Source organism: Leuciscus leuciscus (assembly GCF_965113295.1).
Source record: "Leuciscus leuciscus genome assembly, chromosome: 9".
In the NCBI taxonomy this organism is placed as follows: domain Eukaryota; kingdom Metazoa; phylum Chordata; class Actinopteri; order Cypriniformes; family Leuciscidae; genus Leuciscus; species Leuciscus leuciscus.
Genome location: NC_138733.1, coordinates 36,999,864 through 37,021,978, shown reverse-complemented (window position 1 = coordinate 37,021,978; position 22,115 = coordinate 36,999,864). Strand labels below are relative to the sequence as shown.

At 37.6% G+C, this 22,115-nt stretch overlaps 1 protein-coding gene and 1 long non-coding RNA gene across 2 annotated transcripts in view; both read right to left on the bottom strand.

The window, feature by feature from the left end:
• mre11a (MRE11 homolog A, double strand break repair nuclease) overlaps positions 1–21,923 on the bottom strand; it is a 39,658-nt gene extending 17,735 nt beyond the window's left edge. The window contains exons 1-11 of the mRNA XM_082180640.1: positions 21,849–21,923; positions 21,526–21,571; positions 21,044–21,176; positions 19,542–19,702; positions 18,349–18,436; positions 17,712–17,853; positions 11,167–11,281; positions 8,613–8,798; positions 6,132–6,303; positions 2,681–2,761; positions 2,452–2,581 (exon numbers count right to left, since the gene is read on the bottom strand). Of these exons, the coding sequence (XP_082036766.1) occupies positions 2,452–2,581; positions 2,681–2,761; positions 6,132–6,303; positions 8,613–8,798; positions 11,167–11,281; positions 17,712–17,853; positions 18,349–18,436; positions 19,542–19,702; positions 21,044–21,176; positions 21,526–21,548 (1,231 nt within the window). The 5' untranslated portion in view covers positions 21,549–21,571; positions 21,849–21,923. The remainder of the gene's footprint in view (positions 1–2,451; positions 2,582–2,680; positions 2,762–6,131; positions 6,304–8,612; positions 8,799–11,166; positions 11,282–17,711; positions 17,854–18,348; positions 18,437–19,541; positions 19,703–21,043; positions 21,177–21,525; positions 21,572–21,848) is intronic.
• The window catches only part of LOC309506814, a 360,589-nt gene that overhangs the window by 297,480 nt on the left and 40,994 nt on the right, over positions 1–22,115 (bottom strand). The window lies entirely within an intron of this gene.

Here is a 22,115-nt window from a genome sequence, read left to right as displayed (position 1 = left end):
ACATTTAGAAATCCATTACAATGAAAACCAATTTAATTTAATGGAATTTAATTAACGCTTGCTTAAGGTACTAATATAAGCAAGCCGTGATAAAAGCATATAATGCAAAGTTTTAGCAATTATCCATATATGATGCCATCAATGGCTACACAACTGGTTGATTTTTTTTATATCGTTGCCAAATCCAAACTATTCTAGCGCCCCGGCTAATCGCGAATTATAAGGTCCTAATATTATTAACATGATGAATTTCTGTAAAGCTGCTTTGACAAAATAAAAAAAGCACTATAAAAATAAAATGTATTTGAATGTGTTGATCATTGTAGCCAATCACAGACATTATGTTGAGCGTGTGAACACAATGACCAATCAAAAACACCAATACGGTGTTTAAGAATCCACTCATCAGCGCTTAAAATGCTTGGGGGAAATGCTGGTATCGTCACGTACCTTTGACAACACTATTCCTTCCCATGGTTATTTTAAACTGATGGCCATTTAATTAATGGCAAAATTCATGTTTGGAAATGTAAACTGATATTTCCTACTGACACACTACAGCAAAATATATAAATAACTGGCTTAAAAACATTTTTTTGGGGGCGAAAATAATAGCGTGCCTAAGACTTTTGCACAGTAAAAGATTAAGAGACCACTGCAAAATAATCACTTTCTCTGGTTTTACTAATTATAGGTATGTGTTTGAGTAAAATTAACATTTTTGTTTTATTCTATAAACTACTGAAAACAATTCTCCCAAAATCCAAATAAACATTGTCATTCAGATAATTTGCAGAAAACTGGTCAAAATAACAAAAAATATGCATTGTTTTCAGACCTTAGGAAGAGCTCTGAAATCAATACTTGGTGGAATAACCCTGATTTCCCATCACAGCATGCTCTTTACCAGTTTGCTGTTCGGCGACTTTATGCCACTCCTGGTGAAAAAATTCAAGCAGCTCGACTCTTCCTCTTGATCACATTCCAGAGGTTTTCAATGGGTTCAGGTCTAGAGATTGGGCTGGACATGACAGGGGCTTGATCTAGTGGTCCTCCATGCACACCTTGATTGGCCTGGCTGGATTGGATCATTGTCCTGCTGGAAAAAACAATCCTCGGAACATTGCCAGAGCAGAAGGAAGCAAGTTTTCTTCCAGGATAACCTTGTACGTGGCTTGATTCATGCACCCTTCACAAAGACGAATGTGCCCAATCACTGATCCTCCAAATTTCACAAAAGGTGCGAGAGACACTGTGGCTTGTAGGCCTCTCCAGGTGTCTGTCTAACCATCAGATGACCAGGTGTTGGGCAAAGCTGAAAATTGCACTCATCAGAGAAGATGACCTTACTCCATCCTCTACAGTCCAATCCTTATGGTCTTTTGCAAACCTCAGCCTGGTTCTACTTTGCATCTCATTGATGAAGTTTTTTTTTCTAGCTTTGCACAACTTCAGTCCTGCCCCTAGGAGTCTATTTCAAACCGTCCTCGCCTTGCTCTTCACCCCAGCTGCCGTTAGCCATTCTTTTTGCAGGTCACTTGATGTCATCCTACGGTTGAGTGATATTCGACTGAGATAGTAGTCATCCCGGTCAGTGGAGAGTTGTTTTGAACCGCTGTCTCGAAATTTTAAGGATGGAAGCAACCTGATGCTCACTGTATCCCTCAATGAAGCCAGAATTGAACCCATCTTTTCCACTGCCACTGGCATGGTCAATAGTTATTTGTTTCTAATTACTTTGAGGTACTACTACTAGCACGGTTTTTGACATTCAGATGGTCCTATTGTAAGAGGATAGTGATAAACACAGCAGTGGTTTTTATACTCTTCCTCGTTAAATAAGATTTGGTTCAGGTGATCATCTAATCAGTACTTCATTAACAGAATGAGGTGTGCCCGTGCTGGAATTCAACAGACACTGGAATGGAATGGCTGCCATAAATGTAGAGCTGCCGATTTAAGAAATCTAAAATCTCTAAACTATAAATCTCTAAACTATAAATAATAATAAAATAAAATAAAAAATAAAATAAAAGTGTATATATATATATATATATATATATATATATATATATATATATATATATATATATATATATATATATATATATATATATCTATATGAGGTGTGCCCGTGCTGGAATTCAACAGACATATATATATATATATATAGCTTAAAATGTTAGAACCTAATCTAAAGTGAGTACTATTTATGGCTAATAAGTTGTTAAAGCATTATCTAACTCTTTACATATGAGCTAATTAAACAATAATAACTGTGAATTACAGTGTGAATGAATGAAGAACTCACTATTTGTATATAATTTCTATTAATATATAAAAAATGTAGAGACATATTAACTATGAACTATAAACTAATAGTTTGCAAATGATCTGTAAGTACTTTATTACTGCATACTTATTATAAAGTGTTACCGATGTGCGACTTGCCTTTAATGTTGTCTTTGGCCTCTCGGTGTCTGATGAAATGCAAGATGTCTTTGGGATTTGCCACTCGATCTACAAATTTCTGACTAAAGCGCATAGTGTTAAAGACTTCAAAACCCCCACTATAATCCACCTGGAGAGAGAGAGGCAAATGAAAGAGAAACATGCATTATATTTTACCCAGTATTTCATGAACTGAGAAAATAACAATGACTGTATGACTGATACATACTCGTAGTCTGATGAGAGGTTTCTCAGGAGTAAGGGGATTTCCAAGTCTCTCTCTCTCTGCCTCTTCAAGCATCTCTTCAACCTAAAAGGGTAAAATAAAAAAAGCAATGTCCAGTTTTTCCTGTGTGAACTTCTATACTCACTATACCTCAATAGAGGAATAATCTTCAAATAGAGGAAAAACAGTAGTCTCTTGCTACACACCTCAGTGACTAATATGGAAGAAAAATAATGTCAAATGTTTTTGAAATAAAAAGCCTGTTGAATTGCACTACTTCAAAAAAATAGGCATTACATTAACCATGCTTGCATTTTTATGGGCTGAAATTCAACATGGTTTAATTCAACATGGTTATTCAATATAGCTGTGAATATTTCAATTAAAAACATTTCAAACACATTTTCATTATTAAAAAATGTAATAATCCATATTCACCTTTAATATTTCACTTCCAAAATATTCAAACTGTTTAAAAATACAACCTATAATATTCAACAGGCATTTTTCGGTCCATTTTATTTCACTTTGCAAATTCGCTTCCACAAATTCAGTGGTTCAAATTCGACAGTAAATTCAACATAGACATCCAGGAACTGCAGGAAAAGCAGTAGATTGCCGAGCATACTCTCCATCTGCTGTTAGTCGACCTCACCAGCAGGGGGTGCAAAAGCGCGTGTTGTTGACGAAGACCAGCAACAGTTAAGGCCTATTTATACTTCTGCGTCGAACTGCCGCCGTAGCTACGTCGTAGGCCAACTTTATGCCAGTCTATCACTGGGAAACGCTCAGCATTTGGTTCTGCGTTTGGTTTTTAATATCACTGTATTAGTTATATTAGCTACGTTAAGAGTTTTGTATGTCCAGCAGGGGAATCCTTAAGTATTGAGGGAAACCCTAATAGCCTGCATGCAGCACATTGCCACAATATAAAGTTAAGGCAACTAAAAAACCAAGAGAAATATATGTCAACCTCAAAAATGTAACATTGGATCTGTACATCCGCATCGGGGAATAACATTATAATCTCGTTCACGGTAGAGAAAGATGCATGTAGGCTACACAGGAAAAGTAACCGTGAAGACACTGAATTTAACATAAAACCACCTTCATAATCACAAATACACTTACATTGCTGTAAATGAGTTTTATGAATGAATGGCTTGCTCCAGAGCCATAGAGAGAGAGAGTTGCGACACTCTTTGATGTCGCCGCTATGGCTGTCACGTGGTTCACGTAAGCCCCAATAGTTCCAAAACGTACGCTGGCTGTCATGTTCTTCTATGGGACAGACAGCAGCGATTGCATTATTGAACGGTAAATATAAAATAAAACACACACCCAAGTACTTTTTCAGCTGTTATTGCATTATTGCATTTAGTTAATGTCAGTTTTGCATTTGGAGATAAGTTTTAAGCTATATTTTTGGAGGGAAAAGCTTAGTGTTCATGTTCGCATGGGTAGTAGCACTGGCTTTAGCGGCTCTAACTTAACTTTTCCATATCATTCATCTGATGATGGACGTCTCATGATATTTATTTTAGCACAACTGGGCTGTATTAGGCTATTGATTCCCGTGATTTTGCTTATAAATTTTGATTCAGCCATTAGCCTACCTTCGTGATCACGCAAAGAGGTCTGCCGTGGCGGTCCGTTCAGAATTCGCTTAGAACCTAGCTCACTTCTTCTGATGAAAGTGGCCACCCCCAGGACCACAACGTGAAACATGATCATGTTAAGACTAAGAATATTATTTTAAGATTAAGGCCATACACATTATCAAAACTATAACAGATTAAAAACGAATTTAAGCATGGCTGATACAAATGAAGGTTTTCAAATAAAATATTTTTTATTAAACAATGACAGACAACAAAAATGTGTGCTTGTGTGTGTGAACAAGAAAAACAAAAACCAGGGGCAGGTGATCCATGAAACAGACAGGACTGGTGATGGCCATAACAATGCTAAAGGTCCAGCATTGTTCTCACAAGCCGCTTCACTCAAGACAATAATAACATAATGAAAAGTTAGTATATCCCAAAAAATTAAATTAAATAAAAGTTGCTATAAAGGTGGTAGCGATTCATTACCGAACTCTTAGCTGACGAAGTCGCGCTAGCTAACTAACGTTAGCTAGCAGGCAGTGCTTGAAAATTGGTTGAAACAACCAACATAAAATATAAATAATTACGCTGTGCATGTTCAAATGAAGACCAGTATAAGCATCGCAAAGGGCCTCTGATACAATATAGACAGTTGACAATTCAAAAGAGGTCGATATTTCGGCAACTTAACTCTGGAACAACTCGACGCGCAGCAATGTAAGTGAATGGTGTCCAACGCCCAAATGACAGTGTTTGGAACTATTCCGATCTTCATATCCCGGAAGTAGGCGGTTAAAAGCGCCGCCATTATTTACAACGGAGGTCTATGGGAGTGTCGCAACTCTCTCTCTCTATGGCTCTGGCTTGCTCTAACTGTTGCTGGTCTTCGTCAACAACACGCGCTTTTGCACCCCCTGCTGGTGAGGTCGACTAACAGCAGATGGAGAGTATGCTCGGCAATCTACTGCTTTTCCTGCAGTTCCTGGATGTCTATGTTGAATTTACTGTCGAATTTGAACCACTGTATTTGTGGAAGCGAATTTGCAAAGCGAAATAAAATGGACCGAAAAATGCCTGTTGAATATTATAGGTTGTATTTTTAAACAGTTTGAATATTTTGGAAGTGAAATTTGAAAGGTGAATATGGATTATTGAATTTTTAATAATGTAAATGTGTTTGAAATGTTTTTAATTGAAATATTCACAGCTTAAATATTCAACCATGTTAAATTTCGGCCCATAAAAATGCAAGCCCTAAAAATACAATGCATTAAAATGCAAGCATGTAATGCCTATTTTTTTTCAAGTAGTGCAATTCAACAGGCTTTTTATTTCAAAAACATTTGACATTATTTTTCTTCCATAGACTAACCAGCATCTTTGTCCTAGCATGTACTTTTATAACTAAAATCAGAAAATGCTTCAAGTGTCTGTTCAAAAAAAAAAAAAAAAAAAAAAGTGTCTGCTAAATGAAAATGTCATGCTGCTAACCCTTTAAAATTAACCTAAAAGCAAAATTCATAAGTAGGCTTTGATGTAGCCTTGGTAAAACAATCTTTTTGATGTTCAGTTCTGCATCATTGTCAATCACATTGAGAATGACAATCCCAATCAATTCCCGATGGACAAAATCAAGTCATTTTACTTAAATGTACTTCACAATAGGGAAGAAAAATGTTGCAGATTTTTTTTAGTTGCTTTTGATAAATGTGTCTGATAAATTTATATTTCGACATAATCTCTCAACATTGATACTAAAAAATATACCATTTTCTTTTTGTTTTACTACAAAGTAGATTCTCATGGAGTTCCTGAATACATCAGTGTGTGTCTGTGGGCATCTGTACCTTCTCCTGGCAGTAAGCCATGACTTTGTCCATGACTTTGGGTTGCTCTGGGCTGAAAAGGTCAGGGTGATCTGAGAGTGTTACATCCTGAATGAAGAACTGCCTGACGGTCTGTAAAGGAATTTTCTGAAGATTCATTTTTTTCCCTTTCACTCTCAACAACCCAATGTGCCTGTGGAAAACCCAGAGACAACAAAAATATATCACGTATTCCAATTAGAGGTCTTCACAGGTCCACTTGGATCCGAAAACCCGAGGTCCGACCCGAGACCCGAGCGGTTTAGGGTCCAAAACTCAGACGAATGTCTCGGACACGGGTCGGGTTCGGTATTAGTGGCCTCGGGTCTCGGGTAATTTAAAATAAATATGCTTTTTCCAAATGGACCCGAGAAGACCCAAACTAGGTTGGGCATTTAACAAAATTGCATTATTTAAAACAACTCTATGACACCGTTCTCTCACTTTTTCTAAGTGAGAGAGCGAATCCGCGCTTCTACGTGCAATGGGCTATAAGCACGGTTGCCTCCGCATTTATTTACTCAGTTATTAATTTGCTTAGTTATATAATTTATAATTTGAATAAGAGAACAACCCCAATAAACTTGGGGTAATCAGATTTTTATTTTTTTTCATTAGGCTACATCATAGATCGGAATTTTCTTCAGGAAACGGGCAGACTTGAATAAATAGCAGCAAACAATAAACGATAAAAATTGCAAAAAAAAATTTTATAATTAAAAAGTTTGAACATTTATGAGTAGGCTAAAACAACTTATTTTGAACATGCGTTGTGTGACTGTTTACAGTAAGCAGACACGTTGCTCAAATAAAGAAAAGTTGCAAAAATAAAGACATATGCCTACATGGTAAATTTGACCTGCTATGGCGGTTCTAATGCCTTGTTTTTAATCTGGTTTTATCTAAACAACTTTTTAACAACGGGATTGTAGGCTAAATAACACAATTTTAGTAAAAGTCAATGACTGGGAGACTTTGGATATTTTATTGAAAATCTGTTATAGGCTACATTTGAAAAACAGCCATCGGTAAATTTTACCCTGTGGTGGTTCTAATGTTAATCATCGTATGGTCCGGTAAATAACATTATGGCAAATTTTATAGGATGTAATGGGTTACCGTGATGTGTGATTGACATTTCAGCACTTCAGCGCGTAGGCCTACTTGCCTACTATGTTAAGTGCATTTTTAAGAAACGCAGGGCTGCAGGCTGTGCACAATGTAAATGCCGTTTACGTTCGGGTCCAGTCGGGTTCTAAAGGAAATGGCGTCAGGTCGGGTCGGACTCGGGTCTAATTTTATCGGGTCTGTCTCGGGTCTAATTTTATCGGGTCTGTCTCGGGTCGGGTTTTTCTTTAAAAAAAATTAATTTATGCACGTCGGGTTCGGGTAAGTAGTGATTCGGGTCGATTCAGGTCGGGTACAGTTTTTAGGACCCGAGAAGACCTCTAATTCCAATATACTTAAACTTGAAATACACTAAAATAAACGGACACATTCAGGACCGATAAAACGCCATTAAAGTATCATGTAAGTACACTCGTCTGCTGTTCTCCATTCAGCATTTACAAACTGGAGCATGTGGCAAGTGAGAATTAATGCCACCAACGGAACTTATTAAATCTGAATGCGGACATGAATATGATTTCTGACATTGGTGGAAGAGAAGGTTATTTTGAATAACTAATAGAATTTAGGTCTATTCCACTCCCTAAAATTTAAAGTTTAAAGACTTTAAATTTATTACAAAAGTTATAGACTATTATTATGGTCTTTAAACTGTCATTATATGGAAAGCGTTGAGTGTAGATTCGTAAAAAAATGTGTGCTCTACAAAAAAGTAAGAAAGAGTGAACTATTTCTTTTAATCAAAAAGAAAACAGGTCAAAATGACATGATTATAAATTGTAATCATGATATCATAAGGAAATTTCTAAAGGAGGTTGGCATGCACAGCATTATTATGTGCTGTCGCCCCCCCATCATTGTATTTGATGACAGAATGGCACTGTCTGCCTTTAGGTGAAGTTTGCAATTACTTTAATCAAAATGATCAACATATCATATGCAAACTTTGTCAGGTGAAACTGCATTTATGACTGCAAGTAGGCACGGACCATCAGTAGTGAAAAAGGAAAAGTTGATGTAAACGATTATGCTGATTGCGTAAATTATTAGATATTAGTCACGCTGTTTATTTTCCCCAATGATGGCTTACAGGCATGCTGAAAATCTGTATATTTTACAAAAATATCTGGCCCAATCTAAAGTGTGAGATTTTTTTAAACAGAGACCAAATAAAATGGTGTTCTGTGCACTCTGTAAAACTGAAATGGCATAGCCCTACCACAGCAGCACAACTTCTATGCAAGAGCATCTGAAACTGACCAACTGACCATTCAGAACCATTCAATAGCAGAAGAACTGTGTACTGTATGTGTATATGAGTGCAGGCACACAAACTTTTTAACTGCTTCTCCTGGTGACAGTGAGGTAATGACGGAGCTGCCAGGCTGTGTGACGTAGAAGAGCTGTTGTTCGTTACGGACTGGAGCAATTTTACACTCATGCTCATGACCCCACACCACCAAATCCAGGAAATCATCCAAAAACTGTTCCGGGATGTAGTTAGTCGCCCCATGCTTACTCCTGCAAAAATACACAATTACATTTTTTTTTCTTTTCAAATTGATTAAATTAGGCATTTGTACTCCGATTGTTCCACTGTCCACATGTGGCAAGTTTTGACCAATACTGAAAATAGGTGTGCATATTTTGACATCATTAACTGGTTAAAATCGGGTAACAATCGAAAAATATAAAAAAAAATTTTCAACACGTCTTTACTGACTGACCTTTAAAAAAAAAACACAAGAATAATTCAAAATGCTTTTTGTCATTTTGAAAAAAAGAAAGAACCTGATTTACACCTAAAACACATAATTTTTCCGTGGCAAATAGGCCTTAGTGACTTCTCTCTTTCTTTCTCTCTCCAGGGGTCTCATTTATAAAACTGTGCGTAGGATCCTTACTAAAAGTGTACGTGCGGTGAAAGAAAAAATGGCATACGCCAAAAAATATTCGGACTTATAAAACTGTGCGTACGCCAGAACCTGCGCAAAATCCCTTTATAAATCTCAGTCAGCGGAAGATTGTGTGCACATGCGTCTCCACCCCGAAATAACCACATATGAAGCTTACAACGCCTAGTTTTACTATGCATATCATTTGCATATGCATATTCATCCATTTGATACCCTGTTTAACGGTACAAGACATTATGAAAATATGAGATACGGATGTGCCGTCACATTAAATAGCTAAAAATCATTTAGTAGCCTATATATATATATATATATATATATATATATATATATATATATATATATATATATATATATATATATATATATATATATATATATATATATATATATATATATATATATATATATACACACTTGCCTTATTTTTGAATAAATAAATCAAATAGTATAGCATACATTTCAGAGATAGTCTTTTCCACTGCCCAAATAGTATTTTTAATTGATTTAAATTTTTTATGGAAATAGATATCATGTAATATATATATATGTATAGTATAGCACTGTATATTAAGTGCTTAACTCCATTAATGAGAATGGCATATTTAATCTAAATGTGTATATCAGATGTAAAACATAGTTTAAATCATTCTTTTATTTATTTAAACTATTATTGTGAACATGCACTGTTTTTGAGATTATGACCCATCATGAAGATTTACGTTTTTCCTTCATCTGCTGTTAGATATATATGCTACAGCAGTCAGCTTCACTAAACAGCCCAATGCACTCACTAGCGCGGACATTTAAGAAGGGATGGATGTTTGCTTCAAGTGATGGGCTAGAGTGAAATTATATTTGTATTATCTTGCTGTATGTGTGTAATTTTCTTTACATTTTCTGTCTAAAAGTGAACAAAAAGCCATTTAACTCCAGCTCACCATTGGTGTCGCCAAACTGCTCGGTCTCCAGGATGTTCGTACGCATGGGTCAGAGTTTGCTTGCAGGTGCGCAAATTTTCCCATCAAGTTTGTTTTTATAAATCACAACTTATGCGTCGGAAGTGGCGTACGCCACTTTTACTCTTTCAGGGCCTGTTTTGTTCGTACGCAACAGTTATAAATGAGGCCCCAGCTGTACACGATTGTGTGTGTGTGTGTGTGTGTGTGAGAGAGTAAGGACATTTTTCTGTAAGCCCCAGAGTGCAAGGGAAAATAGTTGTCAGTTAACTGTCTAAAACAAAACTTCATCCGCTTAAGATAACCACTATTAACCATGTAATATGTCTTGTTTTTAACATAATTATTGGGGTAAACAAAATGATACGACTGGTTCTTCAGTTCACCGTCTAGATCTCCAGCTGAAAATACACAGGTCAATTACACTTTGGACTTCTAAATCATCTAACTACGTGACAATAATTTATTTGCGTAAAATTATTTTAACACGTTAAGGATTTTGAATTAATCACATGCGTTAACTCATTAACATTGACAGCCCTACTATACAAATAAAACAGCTTAAAATTGACAGGCATCTATGGACGGAGTTTGACGTTGATTGCATTCTCATTATGTCCTGTTGTCTTCTTGTATCAAGGTTCATGGACTTTGTTTTTAGAAGATATAGATGAGCCCCCAGAAAATAATTGGCTTATTTCATTTTGTCAAGAGGATCTTTAGGTTTTACATTCCAAATTTTTTGCAAATATACAAAGATGAAATTAAACATGGCCAATGTTTCTTCAGACCTCAAGGAATCAGAAGGAAAAATACTTTAGCCAATACGATTTGAAAGTTATAAGGAAATAGAAGATGTAAATTTGAATATTATAGCACCACCTATTCTCAGATAGAGAATGTATGCTTGAGGAATGGGTAGGATATGGGACCATTCCACCATGTCTGTGCTCACTAAGATGTTCTGCTTATGCCTTAAATAACTAATAATAATACTTTAAAAGAGACCCGAACCTGTTTTGATGGATGACAAATAAATTGAACCAGACATCTTCATCCTCTCGTGGCCGAAGCATTGTCACCTGGTTATTGACGAACATCCGGTAGAGTCTCTCATCTGGAATGGAACCTGAAAGTACAATACACTTCATTCTTTAAAATGTCCTGCGAAATTTTAAAAAACCTTTTATGGTCAAAATAATATGCTAAGAAATGTAGAAAACACACAACCATACACAAAAAATATGGGGGTGCTTATGAATAGAACCGTCTAAACGTATAAAAAAAATGTCTGGTAAGTGAAACTTCTGACACCCCATCAAAACTCAGGTATACATTGGACAAATAAAAAATGGCATGTCAATTGCATAAAACCCCACTGGTTCTTCTGTGTCATGCAACTTAACATCATGACAAGCATCGGTGAGGTTTGATGTTACTAAAAATTCACCATATTTGGGTTGGGATTTTTTTTATCAATGATTCAACCTGATCTGACTGTGAATAAACACTTGAATTTGAACACTTGAAAGTTATTGTCTCATTTAAGGAGACTATTAAATCAGGCTGGTTCAATCATCCATCACATTGGATGACAACTTTTTAAATCGTCAATAAGCTTTGTTTGTGACCGGCTCTGTGACTTGCACTCAAGTGCAACTGAATAGCAGGCTAGTATAGGTAAATATTAGCCTAGAAATCTAGACGCACCCTAGCGGCAGCAAAATGTATTTTGCAGCCAGGGCAGTCTAGCAACTCTCCATAGACTTTCGAAGTGCAAAAACCTAAATTGGGTCAGGCCAATCACGTCGCTTGTAGAGTAGGCGGGGCGAGCTTAACATATGACGACAGAGTTGCGACGGTTACCTGGCTGCTACTTGAAAACAAAGAATGACGGCTGCTGGAGAACAGTCTTTCGAATCGGCTTTGTCCGCGACTCTGGAGGTCTTGGAGTTAAGTTTTTCTTTGAGAAAAGAGCACTTAAGTCATTCTTTAAAAAAGGAAGATGTGTTCGTAGTTTTGCCGGCCAGATATGGCAAAAGTTGAATCTATCAACTAGCTCCGCTGTTGGGAAAACGCTCTGGTTGGTTGAAGCGATGTCCTATTGCGTGCAGAGGGAATTTGAAAGACAGCCGTTTATCCCGCCCCTCGGAGTGAGCGTGTCTATGGTGAGTTGCCAGACTAAACATCTTGATGTAGGTCTTGCTTGCCAGGCTAGGTAAATATCACATTTTATACTAAAATAAATGTTCTTAAGTAGCGACTAGTATTAGACTCCTTTATTAGACTATGCAAACAATAAATGTGTTTTACTGGATTCAGAACATCTTGAACTTATGTGTTTTTGTTGGATCTGGCAGGTTTAATCAGGATGTTCTTATCCAGTATGTGTCTAGAAGCAGTCCTGGCTGTTGTAGCTGTATTTAAGGAGTTTAAAAATTTCCACACTGGTTCCTTTGCTCCGTCCACGTAATCGTCACCAGCAAAAAAAAAAAATACCTCTCTACAAATGCATTGTTTGGATATTTTCCCGCTCTAGCTGCAACATGACGGCTGTGCAAATAGATTTGTAATCGGGCCGATTTTTTTTCAATTTTTTAATGAATAGGCATCGGCCGATTGTGCTGCAAATTAGGCCGATTAATAAGCAGGCGCAAGTGCAGGCAGCCAAGCGTTGTTGTGGAACATGTGACTGGCTATTGCAGCAAGCAGATTGCCAGTTCTCCTACTTTTTGAAGAGGACTACCTGGTAACTTCCCAAGAAATTATAATTTTTGTGTTTTAAAGCCTTGCCGTGAGCACCGCCTGCCATCCTTTCACGCTCCCAAAGGAGTCAGACTGTCTTTTCTTCAATCCAACCAAGAAGAAAGCTGTAACCTTACCCTCACTCTTGCAACGATCATCTCTTGGCTTCTCGGTACATTCAGGATGCCGTGCTGTCCAGAGTGGCCTCAGCAGGCCCCAGGGCAGCAGGCTTCGACTCACCACAACCATGTGCTCACTCAGGAGAGAGAGGACTCTCTCAATCACAACAGCATCAAGGACAACCTCAGGAGTTCAATGTCTTCATTCAATGCGGACGAAGTCCATCGCAACTCCCACCATTTGCTCTGCGTGTCCTGCCGGCCCAGAGCCTGCAGGCCACAATCTGCACTCCAGCCATGAGAACAGCGTCGAAATAACCATGCAAGTTCATCATATCTTCTCCATCCAGCAGAGAAGAAAATTATTGCAACTTGTACAGTGACATTTGACACTCACTCACTCACTCATCAACGAACTCAATTTTCAACCACTTCAAGAATTGTGTCCACTGCACAGACCATGCAAGTATCAATTTAATGAGGTGCTCTGAAAATGATAAGCTGATGGTTCTTTTCATAGTTAAATAGATCTTTTCCATAGTTCCATTTCCTGTTTCCGGTTCCATATCACTCACCATTTTACCTATGCATGTATGAATGTATGTATGAATGTATGTCTGTTTGTTTAGTTTAGTTATGTTTGTGAAACAAACGATCCATTTTACGATCTTGATCTTGTTACATGCTCTAAGCGCTGTACATGCTAAGAAATAATACATTTTCGGTGGCCATGAAAGATACGCTTTTCTTAGAATAAATGAATAATCAAAAGTTCTTGGAACTGATTAATTGATTGTAATATTAATTTAGCCACCTCAAGTTAACCCAATTAACTGACCCAAATATTAATAATTAATCATAACTGATCATTATTTTATAATTATAATAATTATTAAAATAATAACTGAGTTATTATTAATATTTCCCCTTTGAGCTAACTTGTCACACCGGTTCGGACTAGGTACAAGAAATGTTGCTGTTGACCGGGTAATCCAATTCTGGAATGAAAACCATCTTTGAGCCACAAATACATGGTTCAAATAGACTACATTCTCTACAGACATCGTTGGAAAAGTTCAATCAATGCCATCAAAACGTTCCCTGGTTCAGACTGCGGTAGCCTTCATCAAGGTAAAATTCTGTAACAGTAAAAAAAAAAAAAAAAAAATCCACCAAACCAACTCAACGTTTCCAAAGTTCCTGTATCATATAGTGTTGAAGTGAAGAACAGGTTCAAACTGCTCGAAAATGCAAAGAAAACCCCCAGATAAATGATGGCAAGAAATGCAATCCATTCCACAATTATCGAAATAGCACAGAAACATGTACCATACAAAGAAACGAGAGAAAAGGAGTAAATATCTATTCAGATGGAACTGTCAGAATTGCCGAACAAAGACGAGTAGCCAAAGCTGCCGGGGACAGAAACAAGGCTAGGAGGTTAAATGTAGAATTTCAAAGAGCACCAAAGAATCAGGGATCTCTTTGCACAGGTCAGAAAAATTCAAACTCCCTTTCAAGCCCATAAAGGAATGATAAAAGACAAGTATGGAATTACAGGCAGGTGGCAAGAATACACCATAGAGCTTTATGTAAGCACTAGCAATGGAGAACAACCTAACAATGACCCAGTGGAAATAGAACCAGCTATTTCAAATGAAGAAGTTATATGGGCTCCTGGTTTCGACTATATCCCAGCAGAATTGTTGGGGCTGATTCCACCTGCAGCAATCAAATAAATTTACCAAAAGATCTGGGAAACCAGGAACTGGCCAAAAGATTGGAAAAGATCAGTTTTCATACCACTACTAAAGAAAGGCGATACAAGGAACTGTTGCAACTACTGTTCAATAGCCTTTATTTCTCACACAAGCAAAATCCTTCTAAAAATGATAAATCAGCGCCTACACCCAATCATAGAAACAGAGCTACTGTGAGCTACTCACAGGGTTGGCTTCGCCGAGGTTGTGGCACACTTGACCACATCATCATTGAAAAATGTAATGAATATCAGAAAAGCGTCTACATGTGCTTCATTGACTATAGCAAGGCTATTGATTGTGTTGAACATGACAAGTTATGGAAGGTCCTTCAGGAACTGACCCAGTTGATAAGATCGCTTTATATAGATCATGAAGCAGTTGTCCGAACAGTATGGTGATACAGAATGGTTCAAAATTGAAAGGGGTGACAGCCTTGTGTTCTCTCCCCATTTGTTTTTAATCTTTATGCTGAAATTAGGTCAGGAAGAATCGGAAATAGGTGTGAAGATTGGCGGCAGAAATATCAATAATCTCCGTTATGCTGATGATAAATCCTTATTAGCAGAAACCGAAGATGGAATTTTTATTATAAGGTTTTTCAACCTTATAATAAAAATTCAAAAGGAAAGTGAAAAGATGGGACCCCTGAACATCAAAAAGACAAAAATGATGTCAGCAGCTGGAACCGGAGCAATTAAAGTGACCATCAACGGATAAGGTCTTCTTGGGATCTATGATTGACCAAACCGGCGACTGCATACCTGAAATAAAGCACCGAATTTCATTAGGACATAATGTAATGCTGAGCATGTACCAAATCTGGAGGAGCCGACATCAACCTCTCAACCAAATCAACTCTCAACGAAGTCAATGAGGATCTGTTGAGATAATGAGATAACCATGTGACATGAATTTATGTGTGCCACTTTGTATACAGAAGCACTTTGGGGGTATGTTCGTGCGACCAATACTCTGTTATTTTAAACATTAAAATAGTCTCACGCAGAAAAAACGTTTATGTCCACTAACGAAAAATGGAGACGCCGGTTGCTTTCATGTCCGCTGCGGACATTAATAGGCAAAATCTCAGCAAAAAAAGGAGAGCAAACATGAACGAATGGAAGGACAGAGCAAGGAAGTCTTTTAGGGACGCTGGGAAATGTGAATCGGAGAGGAGAGCTAAAACGAGGTAAAAGTCCACCGAAAGAGGTGTGTGTAAGAACCGTATATGTACAAAGTATCTACCTAACGTTAGCGGTTAGTCAGAGGGGCGTGTAGGCTACTGGGCGTCGTCTACTACAGTTCACATAGATCACTCTGTTTAACGGATCAAGTCATGCATGGGTCGAAATGAAAGCTGTACTCCTTATAACCACGGAGAAATTATTCGAAACTTTTTAGCTGCGTTTGATGTCCCTGTACTGTATTGTCTGTATTTGTTCTGTGATTTATGCAAGCAAAAAATAAATAAAAATAAATTGAAAGAAAGAAATGCTTAATATTTTCTTTAAGGTTCTGTTACTGTATTAAAACTAAGAAATCAGATCTCCAGTGGTTTAAAGTGACATTCCAGAAATGTAAATTACTCTAACTTTTTAAAATTGACACTGAAAAATCTTATCTCATTAGAATTGGGAAGCTTTTATTGTCTATCTTCAAGTAAAATAAAAATATATAATATAATGTTCACAGTCCAAATCATTTTTTTTGTTAATATTCAAAATTTGAAAATATGGACTTATATGGTTCTTCGTCTCAAGGCTTCAATTGTAGCATCCGTTGTCTACCTGAACTAAATGTTTTTTCTCTAAAAAAGCAAAACGATAGTGGGAGAGGTGCAGCGGTGGGCAAGTAATGTTATCGGTGTATGGTAGAATTCCGCAAGTAAAGGACCTTGCACACTGAGTCTGAAATGATCGCATGCGTTTTTTCGCTTTCGTGATTCGGTGGCTCTGAATTGTCAAAACACCATTCAAAATGCTTGCTACGGATGCGAAAAACGCAGAAAATCGAACCTGATTCGATTTTTTTTTTGACGGACGAAAGTTTCGGAGGCAGTGTACAAGCGTGATTGACATAACGTGAGGTCGTATTTATTTTTTAACGTGCGAACATTTCGGACGCGAATTTCGGACTCAGTGTGCAAGGGCCTTAAGCGTTCTAAGGCTGCGTTCCAGTCCAAAATTGTCATGCCCTTCACTTGCTAACTTCCCTCCGTCTTGTTCACTCGGATGTTGCGAGTGCCCACTACTGGCGGAAACTGCAATGGGCTGAATTGGAACGTCCTAAGCCCTTGATCACTTGGAATCAGCTATGTAGTTGATTTATTATTTACATTTGTTTTCCCTTTAAGAATTTGTTTAATGCAGCATCCAAATGTATATATGGTGTTTGGGTTGTTTTCAATTAAAAAAATTGAATTAATATATCAGAGTTGTTTGTTGTGGTGGTGATTAGACGAGATATGTGGTGACGTCACAATCGTACTGCATTGTGGGATATATAGGTGCCTGAAGTGTACATATGAAGTAGACTCGCTCCCTCGGTCCAAATCGAGGGAACGAGGGTCTGTCCATCTAAACTTCCCTCGTCCACTTCACGAAGTGGAACGCACTTCAAAATGGCGGCGGGGATTCCCCCGAGGGGAAGTGCTTAGGGAAGTTCGCAAGTGCGTGTCTAAAAGTGGACTGGAACGCAGCATATGAATGAAGCATGACTTCCTCCACTGATCACATGTTTCCTGTGCCAGAGCATGCCTTGTGGTCCCGCGTGGTACTGCATGCAATCACAGGATCCGTTTCCTTTTGATGTGCATTCTCAATGGCCAAATCTATATTTTCCCAATGTTTGTTTAATTTCTATTTGCATGTGTAGATAAATAACTCTTTATTTTATGTAACTTACACCCAATTTCTGAATATTATAAACTCACCAATGCCATAGAGTGCAATCCTGGTGTTTCCTTTCTGCAGAAGAACTGGACTGACCTCAAGTTTCTCCACTGAATGACTGCGGCCAAAATGATTGACCAGACCAGCGCAGCTCAACAGGTCTATAGCACATAGACCATCAGCCTGGAACACACATACAAAGCCAAACACAAAAACTAAAAAATAAGATTGGAAGGAAGGAAGGAAGACACAAAATTGCTTTATTCATTATCCAATCAACATTTATATTGCATCTTACTGACCAATTTAACACATAAAGAAAGAAAAAAACGCAATTAGGCCTACTTTCTACAGCTGAGAATCAGAAGTCCTCATACTCTTTTGAAGTCTGCCTAACTTCATTTTTCAGTTGTTGATTAGTTTACATTACATTTTGGTGATCAAAGATGAGTTTTAAGGGATAAAATGATTGACTACAGGGGGGCTTTAAGATCTACTTTACCACAATGTTACACTGTATAACCAAAAGCCTGTACTGCAGACATGTAGAACCCTCTAGTGACTGAGCACTGTCTGTAAGCATGCCTGAGGCTGCATTGCTCTCTATGTGCACACACTACCCATTAAAAACCCAATATGACAATTTTAGTGAACTGTTAAATTGATGTATTCTCTTACCCCAGTTGGGTCATCATGGTTACCATGCACACTGAAGACAGGGATGGAAATGTTGAGATTATCGTCCAAGTAGTTCACCCATGGAAACCTGATAAAATAACAAAAGGACATCATGTGTCTGTGTGTATGTGGACATTTTTGCATCTCTGTACATTACATTAGGGAAGTATTTTATACTGAACAAACTGTCATCATTCATCAAACTTTAAATAAAAATTTGTATCATTTATTTGAGGGTTGGTTGACATGACAGAAGCTGTTTGTGCTGCTTAATGTGCTTGAGCCATACTGATATCAACTCCATACTCCATACTCCAACGCATAACTTACAACTTGCTGTTTGGAGCTCGAAACTTATGGACTCCATTGACTTTCATTGCTAAAACATTCTTAAAATATTTGATCTTATTGCATGTCCTTGTCTGTCAAATCCAATTTAATTATTATTATAACCTTTATTTCACCAGGAAAAGAAGCACATTGAGATTAATAATCTCTTTTACAAGAGCGTCCTGGCCAAGACTGACAGACACAGCTCTTTTGAGTTTAACAGATAACATCCATCAATACATACACATATACACACACACAAGCAAATCCAATCAAATTTCACTATCAATACACAAGTAGTTAAAACATCTACAGCCCGATGTTTCATTCTCCAAATCTTTTTAAACTACTTTGAAAATGTCCAATGAAACCAGCTCCCTAAGTTTCAACGTACTTTGCAAATTATTCCAGGCAGAGGGAGCAGCAAATTTAAATTCCTTTTTCCCCAATTCAGTAAGTACCACTGAAACAGACAGTAAGAATAATTCCTGGGACCGTAGGCTATAGCTACAAACATACTTTTTTTTACAGATGTAGGTATAAAGATATGAAGGAAGTAGACCCAGGATAGATTTATAAATAAAAACATGCCAGTGTTTTTGTCTTCGGATGGACAAAGCAGACCATCCAACTAAAATATTATATGCAATTGCGCAATGCATGCACGGTTGCAATTCAATCCAAATTAAATTTTGTACTTACTTTATGTAGTTAGTGCCATACAACAACAGTTCATATTGACTATGGCTGTCGACAGATAATATTTCCCTCCCCAAAGCATGCCTAGCCCACATTCATGTCCACATCTAAAACAATGACAAGCAATGTTTCTGACCAAGATACCAAAAAAGCTTGAGTCGTACTTGCTGTGGCTGAAATTGACAGCCTGATCGCTGATGATTTCAAAGACGATTGGCCGGTCACCCATGCAATACTTCCTCATCACCTCCATGCAGCTATGCATAGTTTTGCGGGATGGTTTATTGTCATGGAACAGATCCCCACCCAGCAAAACGAAGTCAACCTGAGAGAAAAAGAGAGAAGCACTATGAAAAACAAATGTCAGTTGAAGGAGAAAAAGCATATACTGCACATTATACAGATACATGCATCTGTGCAGAAAGGCATCTATGAATCAGGGTTGTGCGTGAATCAGAATTGAGAATAATTTTTTTAAATTCCAAAATAATTATTGAATTTAACCAACCCAACCCAGGTCCTGGAGTACCCCCAACTGTCTCCCTAATCAAACACACCTGATTCAACTCGTTAGTAGAGACTTGAAAGTCCCCCTGTGGTGTTTATACATCTATGTGGTGTTTTAATATGCTTTAAGACAAACCTAAATTTATATGTCAACACCATTGCTAAAAAGTCCAGTGAACCAAAGACAGTCTCAAAAACACGGTTTGAAATTGCTGATGTTTCTGACGTCACAAACTACCTTGTAACCAATCAGATCAACGTGCAGGCGGGCTTAAGCATATCATTAACTATAACTGCTCTGAAGCATTGGAATCATGACAAGCCGGGTTATCCTGGTATATTTTTCTGTTGCTATGAGAAATCGGGTATTTAGCAATATAGCGGGTGAACGGGGCACGTTCCAGGACTGATCCCAGCAATGTTACTAGGTCCCCATCCTGGGATCAATCCTGGAACATGTTTGTATTCACACAGAAGGCAAGATTAGCCTGACTACGTCAGACTTCGTACTTCCGCTCAATTTCATTTCGCTTCTGTACTCAGTCTGAGACAGCGTCATAGCTTTCCGTTTTCCTCCGGCCTGAAAACAGCCGGGCCAATCAACGAACAGAGGGCGGGCTGAGAGCCGTGACGTAGACGCTGATTGTACCGTGGATGCATAGATTTACTTCACATAATCTGCAAAAGTCGTTCACAGCCATGTTCACTCCGGTATTTCGCTCGATGGTTTTTGTTTTCACATCATACATGTGTTTACAGTGGAAGTTAGATGTGGCTGAGCATGCGCATAACACACGCCATAACCAAACGTTATGTGATTGGCTTACGGGTAACCAATGATTTTAAACTTCAGTCAAGCCCCCCCCCCCCCCCCCCCCCCCCCCCGCGAGAGAGAAAACACTTCTCTATTATGCCATTCCAGACTCTGTCTACGAAGCAAAGCAAAGTAGAAGAGTTTGGTATTACCAGGCTAAGGCAAGATAGCAGTTCTATGGCAATTTTCTGCCATCAACGCTCTGTGTGAAAGGGGCTTTAGATTCTGAATATTGGTAATGGGCAATTTTTGTAAATTTGTGTAATAAATTTCATATAAACTATGTAATTAATATAAAATCACCTCAAAGTCTCAAACAATATGAACCCATTATTTAATTCCCACCTCATTTTGCACAGCTTGTTTCATGATCTCGTCAAAGGTCACAAACGTGTCATTTCCTCTAATGGCATCCTTCTCTAGATAACCTAGGTGAATGTCAGTGGCAATCAGGATCTTGAATGTGTCCTCATCATCACTAAAAAAAAACAAACACACAAAAAAAACATTACAACATTCAAGAGGAACACTGAAACAGAAAACTATTAAAAGGGTCTTGTAAATGAATTGTAGTGTCATGAAAGCTACAATAAACTATACAGGTTTAGAGCTGTAGGAATAAAAACTTAATCTGCAATCATCATACCTACAGTTTATGTGGTTCCAGACATTTTCATTTACTTTTGAGCCATCATGTGAACAAAGCTAGCTGAATTTAAGTGTCACAATCACTTGTCAATCTCTGTAAAGTTGATCTGTTATTTTTCTGGGTATAACAAAACAAAAGTTTACAAAAACAATTTGTTTTACTAAATAAATGTACTCACATGGTGTTTCCAGCTGATGTCATACTGAGATAACTGCACTGACACACTGAAAATGATGATGATGAAGTAGGGAAACAAAAGACAGATCTAAATATGTTGATGATGTTGATCAACAGATTTAGTTATTATACCTATATGCTTATGCAGAGAAAATGTACAAACTGAGTAATATATGCATGCCTTAGTCGGCTCCTAAACATGCGTGTTGTTCACGCAGAAGAGCAGATTTGATTATAAAAACTTGACTTAAACAAAGCTGCTGCTAAGTGTTTTAGATGGGATTTGTTCATTAACAAATCAAAGCAAAAGAAAAATAACTTTACCTCCTCTTTTTAACTCCTCACAAGACAGTCGTTCACATGCAAGCAATCTTCTCCTCCCACCGCGGAAGAAGTCATTCGCTTACGTTCGCGGGAAGGTTTTTTTGAATCCTGGGAAATGTAGTTTAAGCATTCATTCGGTGCAAGTGAATTAGCCGCACAAAAAACTATATTTCCCAGCGTCAAAACAAGTTGCGTATTAGAGAAAGAAATCTCTGTGTTGAAAAACTAAGAGATATGGAAATTAATGTCATTACAGTTAATAATAAT